This window comes from Acipenser ruthenus, chromosome 16 (assembly GCF_902713425.1).
Source record: "Acipenser ruthenus chromosome 16, fAciRut3.2 maternal haplotype, whole genome shotgun sequence".
NCBI lineage: Eukaryota > Metazoa > Chordata > Actinopteri > Acipenseriformes > Acipenseridae > Acipenser > Acipenser ruthenus.
The window spans coordinates 4,487,455-4,501,324 of NC_081204.1; the positions used below are offsets into that span (position 1 = coordinate 4,487,455).

The following is a 13,870-nucleotide window of genomic DNA, read 5'->3' on the forward strand; positions in this document are numbered from 1 at the left end:
TGTGCATGTGCTGCACTAAACCCTCAGTGTTGCTTAACCAACACATGTCATATCAATAAAAAGTCTGGTAAATGGAGACCAGTATTGTTCATGCTGCTCTGGGAATTTATTTAATTTTCTGCTTTTTTTTCACTTGTGCTCCTGTCAGGTATTGTTTATAGACAGTAAGCAGCAAGAGTCATAGTTCATTATTTTCTTCAGACTATAAAATAATTTACATCACATAATTTACTGACTTTTGAAACCACAAACATTCCAGAAACACACTCTAGGGACAGGGGAATAACAATCAGAAAGCATGACTGTTTGCATAGTATTAAATGAACAGAGACATTGAGTTCTTTATTTACAATTATTGTCTAGATAAAAAAATTCATAAAAACAGATGGATGAACACATATCATTTACTCATACATGGCTAGATTGCAACTGCCATGTTGGGTTTTTTTTGTTGGTTTTTTTTTGTTCCACAAAATTCATGCTGCCAAGTACAGTACATAGAAGCATTTATGCATTGCAGTGATTTTTTAAATAAATTGGTCACGTATTTCATAATTTGCACCCAACTGCAAAGAGCTTTAAAGCAACAAAGTTAAACACTTTGTGCAGAATGTGTGACCTGTATTTGTGACTTGAATAATAGCTCATTTGACTAAACAAAAGCTGCATCACATATACAGAGCACAGTCTCCGCTCACAGAAGCCTGAATATCTATGCATCTCAGATGAAAATTGCTATTTACAAAAGAAGAATATACTGCACGACTCCATACCATTTATTTCAAAGACGGGTTTCTGGTTAATGTACAAATGTGTTTTAAAGGTTGGCTGAAACTACTGAATGTATTAAAACACCTTTTGAAAGAGAATAATAATAATAATAATAATAATAATAATAATAATAATAATAATAATAATAATTCAGGAGTTGCAGAAAAGGGCACTCCTTAAAAAAAAAAAAAAAACATAATAAATGGTCCTTCACTTATATCTCTCGCAAACATCTAAGCTGCTTAAATTTACACAAAATCTTATACAGGCCACATAACTGAAATCCTGGTAGAAAGTGGGATTTGACCTACTGTATATATGAGGATTGCTTCATGCTTCCGAGTAAGCCCCATAAATAAAAAAAATTAAAGATAAGATACCAGGGCTGTTAACATCTTGATGCATTTATTAGTATATCCTCCATGATAGTCTTTCAAATGGCCTTTCTTTTAGAAAGCACAATAAATAGTTAACATCTACACGGTTGAGAGGCTAGAGTATATTCAGTGACTGCAGGAAGACAAGCTTGGTTAAATCACACAAAAGCACATCTACAGTAAATATACACCACAGAAAGTTTCATTCATATCTGGATAGTGCAGAAAATGAGAATTTTTAAAAATTCAAAAAAAACAATCCATAGTATCTTTGTTCAAAATGCCAACAGCCCAAAAGCTGTGATTTTTCCTTTAAAAAAAAAGACAAAAGAAAAAATAAATCTAAACCACTAAAATGAAAAATCAACACAAGATTCCACAAGACTTCAACACAACTTTTGATTTCCATATAGATAAAGCCAAATATAACTTAGTTTGAAATTGTTTCTCATATTATAAACCCATCACAGCCTTTGATGGTTACACTTAATTTAAAACATCTCATTTGAACAAGCATTGCTTATGTAGCAGACATTTCAATAAAATCGGTTCAGAGTGGCCCTCTCAGGATCGAGACTGACCAAACATGAAGTCCAAGCATTCCATAAAAAAGAAAAAGAACATTAAATAAAAAAAGAGAGAGAACCTATACCAGAAGATTTGTATTTGGAAACAAAGGAAGCCTTTCAGTTTTGTTCCCCACAATCATGTAATATTAAGATGCCACATTAAATAATATATCCCATTATATTTTGGCTTCTTTCTTCTAAAAATATCTACATATTTAACAAAAATAGCAGGCAAATTCAGTACACAGTTTGTAATAAAACACCCAAGTCCAATATTACAGAGGTACTCAACAACTCGATTTGTTCATACTACATCAGTAGAACCGTTTGTACCCTACAAATAAACCAGGAAGTATCTACAGCTTTTGTAAACAAATTACATTCTCTTTAGGACATAAATAAGTTAAAGTAGTAAGAGCCATTTAAGCAGAAACAAGGCAACATGCCAACAAACAAAGATGATAAACTCTGTATATAATATATGTTTAATAAATGCAGATTATTTATAGGTTCCTCTTTCCAATTGGTGCAAATCTACTGTGCATGTTGAGCTTTGAAACTTTAATACACATTTTTTTCTTGTTACTTAAATAAATCTATACAATTAAGTCCATGCCACACAAGCACTTCAAAAAAAAAGTCACAGACCAGTGAATTGGATAAGCTGTCTTAAAATGAAGTCCGCTGCAGTTCCCACCAAAAAAATTAAATTAAATAAAAACATGTGGGAAATGTACATTCATGCAGGAGCGATTGTTTTTTTTGGGGGGGTGGGTCTGACTTGTTCGAATCACTTTGTCAGTGATGTCTTACTTTTCCTCACAGAGAAGAGTAGCTCTTTTAAAACAGTTTTTCAGCCAGCAGTTGATTCGGTTTTGTTGTTTTGTTTTTTTTTGCAAAGACATGTTCAGCTAAAGTGAGGTCTCCAGGCTGTGTAGAGGGCTTCCTGGACTTGAAGAACTAGCTGATTTACTTGTGTCAGTGGTAAGATTAATTCCACTATCGATAGCATTGTTGTTCTTGTTGGGTGATGATGGTTGACTGGAGTTTTGCTTGAGAGCTGCATCTTCTTCTATGTCTGTATCATCTATAAGGGGGATGTGGGGCTGGGAGTCTTCTATTCTAAACTCTGGATGAGTCATGAAGTTGTGAATGGAGGATTTCGATTCAGGTTTCTCCAATCCTTCATAGAGGGAGCTACGGAATGCCTTCACGACGCGGATCTACAAAAGAAAACCATGGCAACAAGAAAACATTAAGTGAGTTCTTCAGTGATAATTATATAAATAAATAAAGAGAAACAGCATATGGTTAGGGTGGTGCAGATAGCTGTAGTCCACAGTCACGAGACTTAGAAGCATACACGTGCATTGTGAGGTTTCGGTGGGAACTGCAATAAAATTTAAAAAAAAACACTGTAATAAAAAAGCCATTGGAGATAATGGACAGCACAGGTCATTAAAAGCAAAAGATCCAATGTGTAAATACCTAGAGACAAGCCATGTTAATAAAATGCAAATGTAAAACCCATGCATGGTTGGAAAGTCTTGCAGTAAGTAAGTAAGTTGGATAAAGTTTCAGTTTTGTTTTTAACATTATTGGTGGGAAGAACAAAAGACACACACAAAGACTCCACACAACAAAAAGACAATAGCACAGAGAACTAAACGTAATGGAATGAGAAGATTGATAGCTTGCTTTGACGTTGCTTGGTTGTATGTTTGCAAAACACAATGGCAGCAGGCTAGAAGCTCATAAGCCAACCACAGTACAGAATGGAACATGCAGTACAACACCAGACCACATGAACGTCGGACAGTGGCACACAGACCGCTGTGCTTTGAAGCCTGGAATTGGGGAATACACCTGGATTTTTACAAGCTTGACTCCATGCACATCTGAAGTAAACACTCAAGTATAGGCCCAAAATAATTTTATCTGCTCATTTTCAACAAAAAAGGTAATAATAAAATCAAATACATATTTTGAAATACTTAGTTTAATTTATGGCTCTCCTACCACTACCAGACATGTTACACTGCCAGTTTTAGTTATGTATTGTTTGCATCCTGGCCAGTCATCTCAGATCAACAAAACTCCAAAATCAATCTCACAAGTAATCTCTGTACCATTCAAATAGTAAGTAGGCTTCCGGTTTTCCTGGAGGTTTTGTTTGGAAACATTCAGGGAAAAATCGGTTGTACAAACAGATTAAGTAAAGAAATGTATTTTCAAGTTTTGCACATTCAAATCTTTGAAAACCTGGTTCCAAGAAGAAATAGCATCTTAATTTGTATCTTTAAAAATATCTACATTATCATATTACTTGTCTATAGTAATAATAATAATAATAATAATAATAATAATAATAATAATAATAATAATAATAATTTAGTATCTGGAGTACAGTACATTGTGAAGACTGCCTTCTGCACTTTTCCATACAATCACATTTGAAAACATGCTTAAAAATTATTACTTCTAGTTAGAAGATCACTTACTTAAATCCCTTGAACTTTTCTAATGGCATTCGTTAGAGCTATAACTACACAACAGATATTTTCTACTTTACTGTCCATTTTATCACTGTATTAGATTCAACATTATAGATGCTATTCCTCTAGTTAATTTCTTTTAGGATGATACATCTTTCATGCATCATTAATAAATGTATTTTTAAATCAAATGAAAGATTACAGTTAATGAAAAAAGTAGGGCATTATTGTCATTTAATGTTTTCTGCCAGTTTTTGGAATAAGTTTTATTCATTACAATTCCTAAGTTCTATTTGGTTTCAGCAAGGCAATCAAAGAGTGCTATTTTATTGTGTGGGTTTTAGCAGATTCCATAAATATGATTTGACCTGACTTTCATTTAGCTGTTAGTTGTTTTATTTAGTTTTTGCAGACGCGATAGCGTATTTTGGCAAGTAGATAAAATCTCTTAGACTTTACAGACTAGGGATGATAAATGACAATGAGGGTCAGGACAGATCATGTAAATGGTAATGCCTAGCACCTATCCAGGCAGGACTGGCACTACTGGGTAAACCTTACATGGTTGGCAATGCAAAGGCAGAACAAATAATGAACTACAGTACTGTAACTCTGTGGAGTTTGTATTTCAAAATGCAGACAACAACATGGCTTTTGACAAGACTATGGGAAAACACTTCAAGCATTGCTGTTGACTTGTCTTCTCTCTTCTTGGTAGCTGAAAAAAAGCCTCCAGTATTTATCCACATCCTGAAAAGTAAGACTTAAAAATACTTTAGCGAAACAGATAACATGGCTCTTTAATGCAATACAGAACAAACCACGGGGAAAAAAATCTTACTTTTGTCCTAGAAAACTACATTTATCCAATACATAGATTTGGCACTTTTTTGGCTTATACTTGAATGTTTACCCAGCCTGGTGAGTTTGTTGCCTGGGATTTTATTCACATTAAATTTCAGACTTAACGGTTAAGACTCACAACCTGAAATTCATGGCCTCCTGTTGCACCCCTTGTCCAGGGTTCTCTAGCCCTCTGCAGGAAACAAACACATTTAACATTTAGACAAACACAAATGCTCTCTGGCTAGAGGTAACTAGATAAGATTGATAGGAGGGTTAGGGGGTGAGGAGGGTCAAAAAGGAAAAAGAAAAGCTAAAGATTTGTGCAGAGATGCCACCCTCTAGAAACGTCATATCAATTGGTCTATAAAAATCTATACCGGTATTTGAATATACATATATAGTACTACACTGTCATGCCTTGCGTAATAATTAGCTGTGGGTTGTCTAGCTTGGAGGTGTTGGTCACATTCATTTACAATATCAGTCCCTCAAGAGGATTAAGATCTGGCACTAGAACAGGAGGTTCAAGCCCTACGCTCTTCCCTATAAAAAGAAGGCTCCTGTTTTTACAATGAAGCATGGCTGCCATGCAACCTTGGGCCATTCAAATCACTTGATCTCAATGCAATAAAAGCCATGTAGAAATACCTTGAAGTACTACGCCAAGTTATAACATTATACACTCCGGATAAACTGTGATCAATATGTTAGAGTTAAATCCTCTACACACCGGAAAATAGGATTGGTGACTATTTTTGTGATTTTGTCGCGCGACAGCTAGGGAACTGACCAATGAGGAACAGCTTCCCTTGCACGCCTTCAGTAAACAATGGCAGAAGAAAATATAATTATTAAAGTACCCAGAGCTGTACAATAAAATGACACAAAAATTATAAAGACACGGCAATGAGGAAGAACATCTGGCAGTCCAGATATAGCTGGTGTGTATGATTTGTTTACCTTTACTGAAATAAGTATTCTGGAAAGCTATTATGTATTGTACATTTGTATTAGCTGAATAACAGGACTATCATACATGTGATTCAGCTGACGATACAATCATTAGAGTCGCCTATTTTGACGTGCTCGTGACTCCACAAGGTTATATAAAGTGGTAAGCGATAGAGCAGTCAATGTATCCACAATGTTTCCGTGACTTCCACTCTGCAGATGATTCATTTTATGTTCCAGGAAGAAACCATCACCACCCGATGAAAGCAACGATGTGATACTGTCTGTTCAGCCTCCTCCACACATCAGGCAAACAAAATAAAGTGTGATCATCACCCAGTTTAAGTGCTGAAGATCTCAGCATTAAGGTGCCAGTGTTGGTTCCAGCTATAGCCTTGGTGCAATTTAGTGTAGCATTCTTAATTCAATGTTCATACAGTGTGTCTATATACATGAAATACATCAACACAATCTCAGGTTCTCAGGGAAAGACCTTTTGAGTTACGCAACTGCTTGTTCTTCTAAATGGCATTTAAACTAATATGTATAAAATCATATTTTATGACACTGTCTCCGGAACACTACCTCTCTATGCATGTGTGAGTGTTTGTGGATGACTGTGTGTGCGCCATACCATCTCCAAGCAGCTGCAGCAAATTCCCTCACCGTGGACTAAAATCACAGCATTCTCTCAAATAGGTGGTATGTAATTCTTGATTCTACATATTTTAGTATATATTTTACTTTCCGAATACTGTAAGCATTAAAAGCAAGCCATAATGGGTTTAAAACGGTCAAATTAGACAGGTAATGCCCAGATGGGACACAAGGATACCAAGAGGAACTTTACTAGAAGGTTACACAGCCTTCAGGCTTGCAGTTTTGTAACATAGATATTGTAAAAAAAAAAAAAAAAAAAGTGTACAGTTATCTACGGCAAAGCACACTGCTTTGAGATGTGTACAGTACGGTCTGGTTTCTGTTTAATAAATAATAAGGAGAAATAACTGAAACAGCTGTTGTTGGGTGGTTGGCATCTCTGTTGATCTGAGCACTAAGAATTCACACTCACGCCCAGCTGTAGCAGCAGCAGAAGTGCTGGTAGGAGAGGAAAGAGCATTGGATAACGAGACTTGACTAGGGCTAGAAATATTGGTTACATCCTGATGTTGACTGGTGGTGGAGGATTGCCGCCTCAGGGCTCCCTGAAAGGAAGTGCCACTCTTGAATGTATTCACTACTTCCATCTGCAATGGAGGAGAGAACGAGACAGTTTGCTTAGAAAAAGGACAGAGGAGTAGAATGGACCAGGGCACCAATAACCTTCATGATCATCCCCCATCCCCCAATCAAGTCCATTGTTTAGTAACACAGTACACAATAACAGAATTAGTCTGTCCTGTTAAAAACAAGAATGGCAGAAATTGAGCCATTTCCATGGCTTACTTCTGAAAGGAGAAAAATATTTGTTAATGTTGCAAAATCAAAATAAAAGTATGAAAATACACGTATATATATATTTGTAAGTAAGCCATTCAATTGCATTTCTTATTTGCTTTTTGTAGGTTTGTTATTTTAACGGTTTCTCCTTTCAGATGGTTTAAATTTCACTATGGAATAGCCACAAAGGTAGAACCTCCATAGAGGTACAGTGTGTTTTATTTTGATAAAATACAAAAACTGCCCCACTATTGTCAAAATGAATGATTTTACCCTGAAACAGATGGAGGAAAAATAAACGGTTATATATCTCTAAAAGGAATATCCTGATAAATATTAAAAGCAAAACAATTGTTCATACTGTATAAATATATCCATTTCAGAACAGTGTGTTATCAGACTTGAACAGCAAATAAAAAAAAAAAAATTCATAACAAATATAAAGATAATTACTTGAGTCTGAATCCTGTTAAGCCCACGGAACCACAGGATCTGGCCGCGGCGCAGCTCTCTCTCAGAGTGGTCAATCTCTTCTGCATCTTCATTCATTTCCTCTTCTGGCATCTCATCCTTATGTGTGAGCTGCCCTGCTCCTTTTAGGAACTTCAGACTATTTTTTGGAATGGTTGATATGACCTGAAATGAGAAATAAGGACTGAGAAAAAAAAAATCACCACTGGGTGCAGCTGAAATGTTAAAGGTTGAACAGTGCAAGGACAGGGGTGGTCATGATGCCACCTTTCCCCTTGTGATCTAGAGCAGCACTTTGTTTTATGATCTACTGCCGTTTAACTACCAGGTATGAATACACTTTCTAGTTGTGTCTTTCCACATGAAAGCTTGAACAACTTAAAAACAAAACAAACAAAAAAAACACCTGCTGTCTAAAAGGGTCCTCTTCAAAACAAGCTGGCTGTGCCACCCTAGTGAGGTTTTCCTGGTGCATGTAGTTTCTTTTCTTTTTTTCCAAATTAAAGATGAGTGTAAAACAGTGTAACATAGTTACCTGTCCCCATAAGAGTTCTCCAAATCCAAGAAATAGGCACCACAACCACTTGTCAACATCAAGTGGAGAGCAGCTGAAGGGTTTTCCACCAAACTGCACGATGACAATCTGTAAGAAATGTATGGATAAGGGCGTCTGCTAATAAATAAATAATAATAATAATAATAATATTATTATTATTATTATTTGTCATACACAACTAATACCCCACTTTTATTCATTATTATCTATATATTATATATTATTATATATTATGCTACCTGAATGCCAAGTGTGCCTAAAACAATAGAGCAGAAGATGGGGTTCCTGAAAATGCCATCAAAGACGTTTCTTTCACCGTGGATTTTACGAGCATTGATCTCATTGAAGAGCTGCATCATAACAAACGTGTTGAAGATAATGGTGTAGTGTTCAGATGCAGGGGCGTGGAGAGGGGCGTTCCTGCCACTGTCGATGTTGAAAATCTGTTCACCTTAAGGAAAAGAATGAGAACAGTGTAATAGTCTTGTATTTCTAATGACATTGTAACGTGGTAAGAAAATATTTCAGTAGCATTATAAATGAAATAGTTATAAAACCTCATATCAGCAACAAACAGAATGTGAAATTAAAAAATAAACAAATTCCACCAGAGAGAGATCAAGCTTGCTATTTCATACTGCAGAATTTAAAAACTATCTGAGTAATAGCATTTTTGCATTTTACTTCATTAAGCACATTGAAATCTCAATGCTGGGTTTCTATGTTCTTAATATCACATACCTTGGTGCTTTGTTTTTATTACAAGTACTGATGTTGATTTTTACAGTTGCACTGAATGACATTCAGTGTGTATGAACAGCCAAAAGGGAAATTAAAAGTGGTCGTAGTATATTTACAGAACTTGCTTGTTGTATAGAAAATATTGGATAAGAGTGTATTTCAACACATAATTTCATTGATCAGGCAAATTGTAGAAATAACAAAACAAGGAGAGAAGCATACAGCGTTAAATGCTTTCTAAATACAAGGATGCAATTATGTACAGTTTATACAGTGATTGATAAGGCTGCAAATGTACAGTATATTATAATGCCTTTTACATTGAAAAGCACTCATTAATCAAGTCAGAAGTGTGCATGGTTAAGTACTGACAACTTTACTTCAATCTAAATCCACTTGGGAGTTAGTCAGCCCCACATACCAGCAAAGAGCAGGGTGAAGATAATTATAAGCTGATAGATGCCATGGCCAAGGATGTTTTTCATCATCGTGCGGGATATGAGCGGCTTGTTTCTTCCATAGGGTCTCCTCATCAAAAGGGACTCTGTCGGAGGCTCTGTGGCCAAGGCCAACGAGGCAAAAGTGTCCATTATCAGATTGACCCACAACATCTGGACAGCTTTAAGTGGAGAATCCTGGTGGAACAGAAGATTAGTGTTACACTGTCTATCCCATTGCACTTCAATCAATGGATTTGTAGCGTTGGCTGAGAATACAGTCATTGTTGTGCAATTGTTCTACTGCAATACATCTCTAATACTGTAGAAAATACAATGTGTGTGAAGAGTATTCCCGTTTATTTTCACAGTTTTCACATCCAGAGACCAAGCACCATTGCAAAGAGAGAAATGAATACAAGCAACAAAAATAACTGCTTTGCAATTTTAATCAAGTTCATTGCATTGGATCCCAAATTAATCCTAAGTGAAACGAGTTCATAACCCAGTCTTGCTGGCGGAGAAAAATGAACCTGTACATGATGACACGGGCTTACGGCTAATTCTGTGTGTAGATTTGATTTTTCATTTATAGGCAATGATATATGCAATAGTTTTGTATATTTAGGCTTGCAGACAACAGAATTGAAAAACAGCCAAGGAGAATCAGGGTCCAATAGGATACTCATCAATCACTAGAAATACTAAAATGAAGAAGAAAGGTACAGTAAATTAATAAACTGAAAAAAGTCATGTTTCAGCATCTGCCTTCTTTAGATAGCATGGGGGAAAAATAGCTAGATAGACTGATACAAACTATAGTAATATATAAAAAAGGCATTCAATGAAGATCTGGAGTTATACACAATAGAGTGGTATTGATTTAGCATAGTGTAATGAGTGAAGTACGTTTCACACCACTCTAATTGGCAGTGATTCGTTCTGAAGGCAGTGAAATGTCACTGTTTCAAAAGTGCCAACAGCAAGGCACTGGCTCTGATAACAATCTATTATCTGCTGTGCTCTACAGTTCACTCAAGTGTGGAAGCCCATTCCAAGTTGAGGTCTAGACATTAAATACCCATTAGCTTGGGCAGCTGACTGCAGCTGAATTTTCATTCCAACTAGAAACCCTTCTCTGTTGATCGAAGCTTTGACAGAAATATTCCTTAGACTAGAGAAGACTTTCAATCTCGCTCAGCTCGCTGGCTCATTTAAAAATCAACAGAATAAATAATGAATAAAAAAAAAAAAGTTTAGCTTCACAGGCTCTCTTATCATACCTTTTCACATGGAGGTCTGGATTTAGTGCTAAATATGGTACTACTATTACAGGGAAATTCCCATTTGTATTTAAGTCTTATAGATGATTCAGAAAACAATTATTTTGATCTCAACTAAATTAATATCTTGGAACCGAGGAGAATTATTTTGTCACAATTGTACTGTACCTAAAAAGGAGTTGCTAACATATGCCTTACTACACGAGTAATGCCAGGGCTCATCCACAGAAACAATGGCTTGCAGCATTAGTCTGGTAACCAAGAGTCCCATTTCTCTCACTGCACACACTAGAAATGCAAAGCAGATGCCCTTATGCTGAGCTTGGGCCTTCTAGTTGCCTGACAGCAGTAATTATACTGTAGGTATGAACAGATACCCAGAGGAAAGAACTGGAGATGTTTACAACGAAAATGGAGCTTGCTATGATTGTAGCGCTATTATTCCTGAAAGAAAAAAAATCTACTTTGACCCTGTCCTTTTTTATTATGACATGTATTTACAGCAAACTTCGAAGCACCACGTCAGTGGGAGTGTCATTTTATGATAATTAAGAATGTGCTATGCTAATATTTCCGGTGTCAGTCATAAAAATAACCATGCTATAAATTAAACATGGCTTGTATTAAAAAGGGTGTTTACAACAGCAACTTTTAAAAGTATAGTGCAATGATGGTGTGATACAAAATAAATTCTAAAAAAAGAACATTCCATTCTGGGTGCCAGAAGTGGTTATAAACATAGCCTGTGTCATGAATCGAATCATGTTTGATGTGGATGCTGCATAAGCCCACACCTCTTCCAGTTTGTTACTCAAGATAGAATTGTGTAGAGGATTATTAAGGCCATGCAATCAGTTCTGCAAATCAAAATGTTTGTTTTATGCATTTCGCTCAAAACAAAATATATATATATATATATATATATATATATATACACACACACACATATACACACCAGTGTCATTCAAATATAAGAAACAGAGGAATAAGAAAAGACTTTTTTTAGGTCATGGGTTAGAGGCATTAAAAATGTATGATTGATAAGATGCAAGATTGCTCGCAGCACTGGTGTATTTGAAATCCTGGGTAATGATTTAAACAATATTATTACATAGAGAAGATTACCCCAGGGCTCTCCTTATATTAGTGCACTCCAATTAAGGTTCTTGTATTATATAAACATAGACATGCTTGCTTATTTGTCCCCAGAACAAAAGCTCTTCAGACACCCATGAATAAATCTACCAGTCATTTCTGTAAACCTATTACTGCTTCTCTTCAGTCATTTTTTTGTATTTCTATTTGGAAACATCAATACACTGCTGATCAGTCTTAGGATCCTGGGAAATCATTCCAAGAATATACACTGAACTGTGCTTCAATACCATCGTGATGGTTCAAACATGTGATCAGGCATTTCATAATAGGGTATAAAACAACTGGACACTCAAAAAGCATTCATACTTAAGATTAAAAATCTCTCACAAATGTTCTTTCCCCTGCTCAACAAAAGCAACCCTTCTTTCTGGTGACCTCACCTGGGTTATGCAAGCACCTGTGAACGCAACAATCACAGCCACAACGTTCACAGTCAGCTGGAACTGCAGGAACTTGGAGATGCTGTCGTAAACATTCCTCCCCCACATCACCGCCTTCACAATGCTGGAGAAATTGTCATCTGTCAAAATAATATCAGAGGCTTCCTTCGCCACATCAGTGCCAGCGATGCCCTAAAAAGTTAAGAATTAAATGCAGTGAACTTGTCTTAGAGACACTCGGGTACAGTAGAATACACTGCACAATGCTGCAATGTCCAGATAGACAGTAAACAGTTGATAGTGTGCCACTCTGTTACTTAAAAATAATATTTTATCTTGCAAGAAAAAGATGTACCTGTGCACAAATATCTGGACCCATTTAAAACCATGCTACCTTTTAAACATGTTGTCAGCATAGTGTACATTTATACATTTCAAAGCTGGAATTCCTTCTCAAATAAGCCCTAGTCACTGAATATGAAAATGCCCAACGACTGAGTACAATAGAGGTAGTGAAATTGTCCATTAAATTCAGTATGTAATCACAATCTAGGGAAATACATTCAAGATATACACTAGAGGGCACTCAGGCTTCATCAAGGGGTATCCAGGAATCTGCTTAACATGATTGGATATCGGCTAAACAGCTTTTCACATAAGATGTAACAATCCAGTGCATTTGATTTTTTTTTTTAAAATGTTACCATAGCAAATCCAACATCTGCTTTCTTCAGGGCAGGTCCATCATTGGTCCCATCGCCAGTCACTGCCACAACCTGCCTCTGCCCCACCTGTGTGCTATCAATGATACCTAGAACCCAAAGACCAGTTTCCATCAAAAGTATTCAAACTTAATTAACTGTTGCATTTATTTATTTATTTAACGTTCCAATGTCTGACTTTTACAATTAAAGAATGCTCAATGGAAGCATTTAAAATAAACAAGGAACCCAATTGTTAAGAAATTGACCATAGTTAAGGTATTTGCCACCCATTTTAAAAATAAAAAGGTATTGATTTGGGCCCCACACACCCGAGAATGCTACTCAAAATTAGACAACAGCATAACAGGACTCTACCTTTTACCAAGGTGTGCTTGTCAGTGGGAGAGGACCTTGCAAGTACACGTAGTTTGGGCCAGACCTTGTCAATTCGTTCTTGTTCGACCTAAGCACATAATGTCATTATGAAACACTGTTTTGAAATCAACATGTAAAAAAGCTTTTTCGGTTTAAACATGTCATAGAAGAAATTGGTTTTCCAGATTTCTGTTTTTAAATGCTTGAGACAGGACTCTTATAACAATAATAATCCACTATGTAGCCCTTATGACAGGTGTAAATTCATGCTGGTACAAAATAAATAGAAATGTCAGTATAGGAATTTCACTCAATG

The 13,870-nt window shown here is 36.0% G+C and overlaps 1 protein-coding gene across 14 annotated transcripts in view; it reads right to left on the reverse strand.

Moving 5' to 3' along the window:
• Positions 1-82: 82 nt before the first annotated feature.
• LOC117411782 (plasma membrane calcium-transporting ATPase 2) overlaps positions 83-13,870 on the reverse strand; it is a 147,609-nt gene continuing 133,821 nt past the window's right edge. For 9 of the 14 annotated variants that reach the window (XM_058988493.1, XM_058988489.1, XM_058988494.1 and 6 more), the window contains 8 exons: positions 13,555-13,642; positions 13,180-13,286; positions 12,476-12,667; positions 9,639-9,852; positions 8,716-8,927; positions 8,456-8,563; positions 7,903-8,085; positions 83-2,940 (listed from right to left, as the gene is read on the reverse strand). In XM_058988493.1, coding sequence (XP_058844476.1) covers positions 2,629-2,940; positions 7,903-8,085; positions 8,456-8,563; positions 8,716-8,927; positions 9,639-9,852; positions 12,476-12,667; positions 13,180-13,286; positions 13,555-13,642 — 1,416 coding nt within the window. In that variant the 3' untranslated portion in view covers positions 83-2,628. Of the gene's footprint in view, positions 2,941-5,191; positions 5,249-7,081; positions 7,257-7,902; positions 8,086-8,455; positions 8,564-8,715; positions 8,928-9,638; positions 9,853-12,475; positions 12,668-13,179; positions 13,287-13,554; positions 13,643-13,870 lie in introns of those variants that run through there. The other 5 variants (XM_058988501.1, XM_058988500.1, XM_058988497.1 and 2 more) reach the window with 4 other exon arrangements.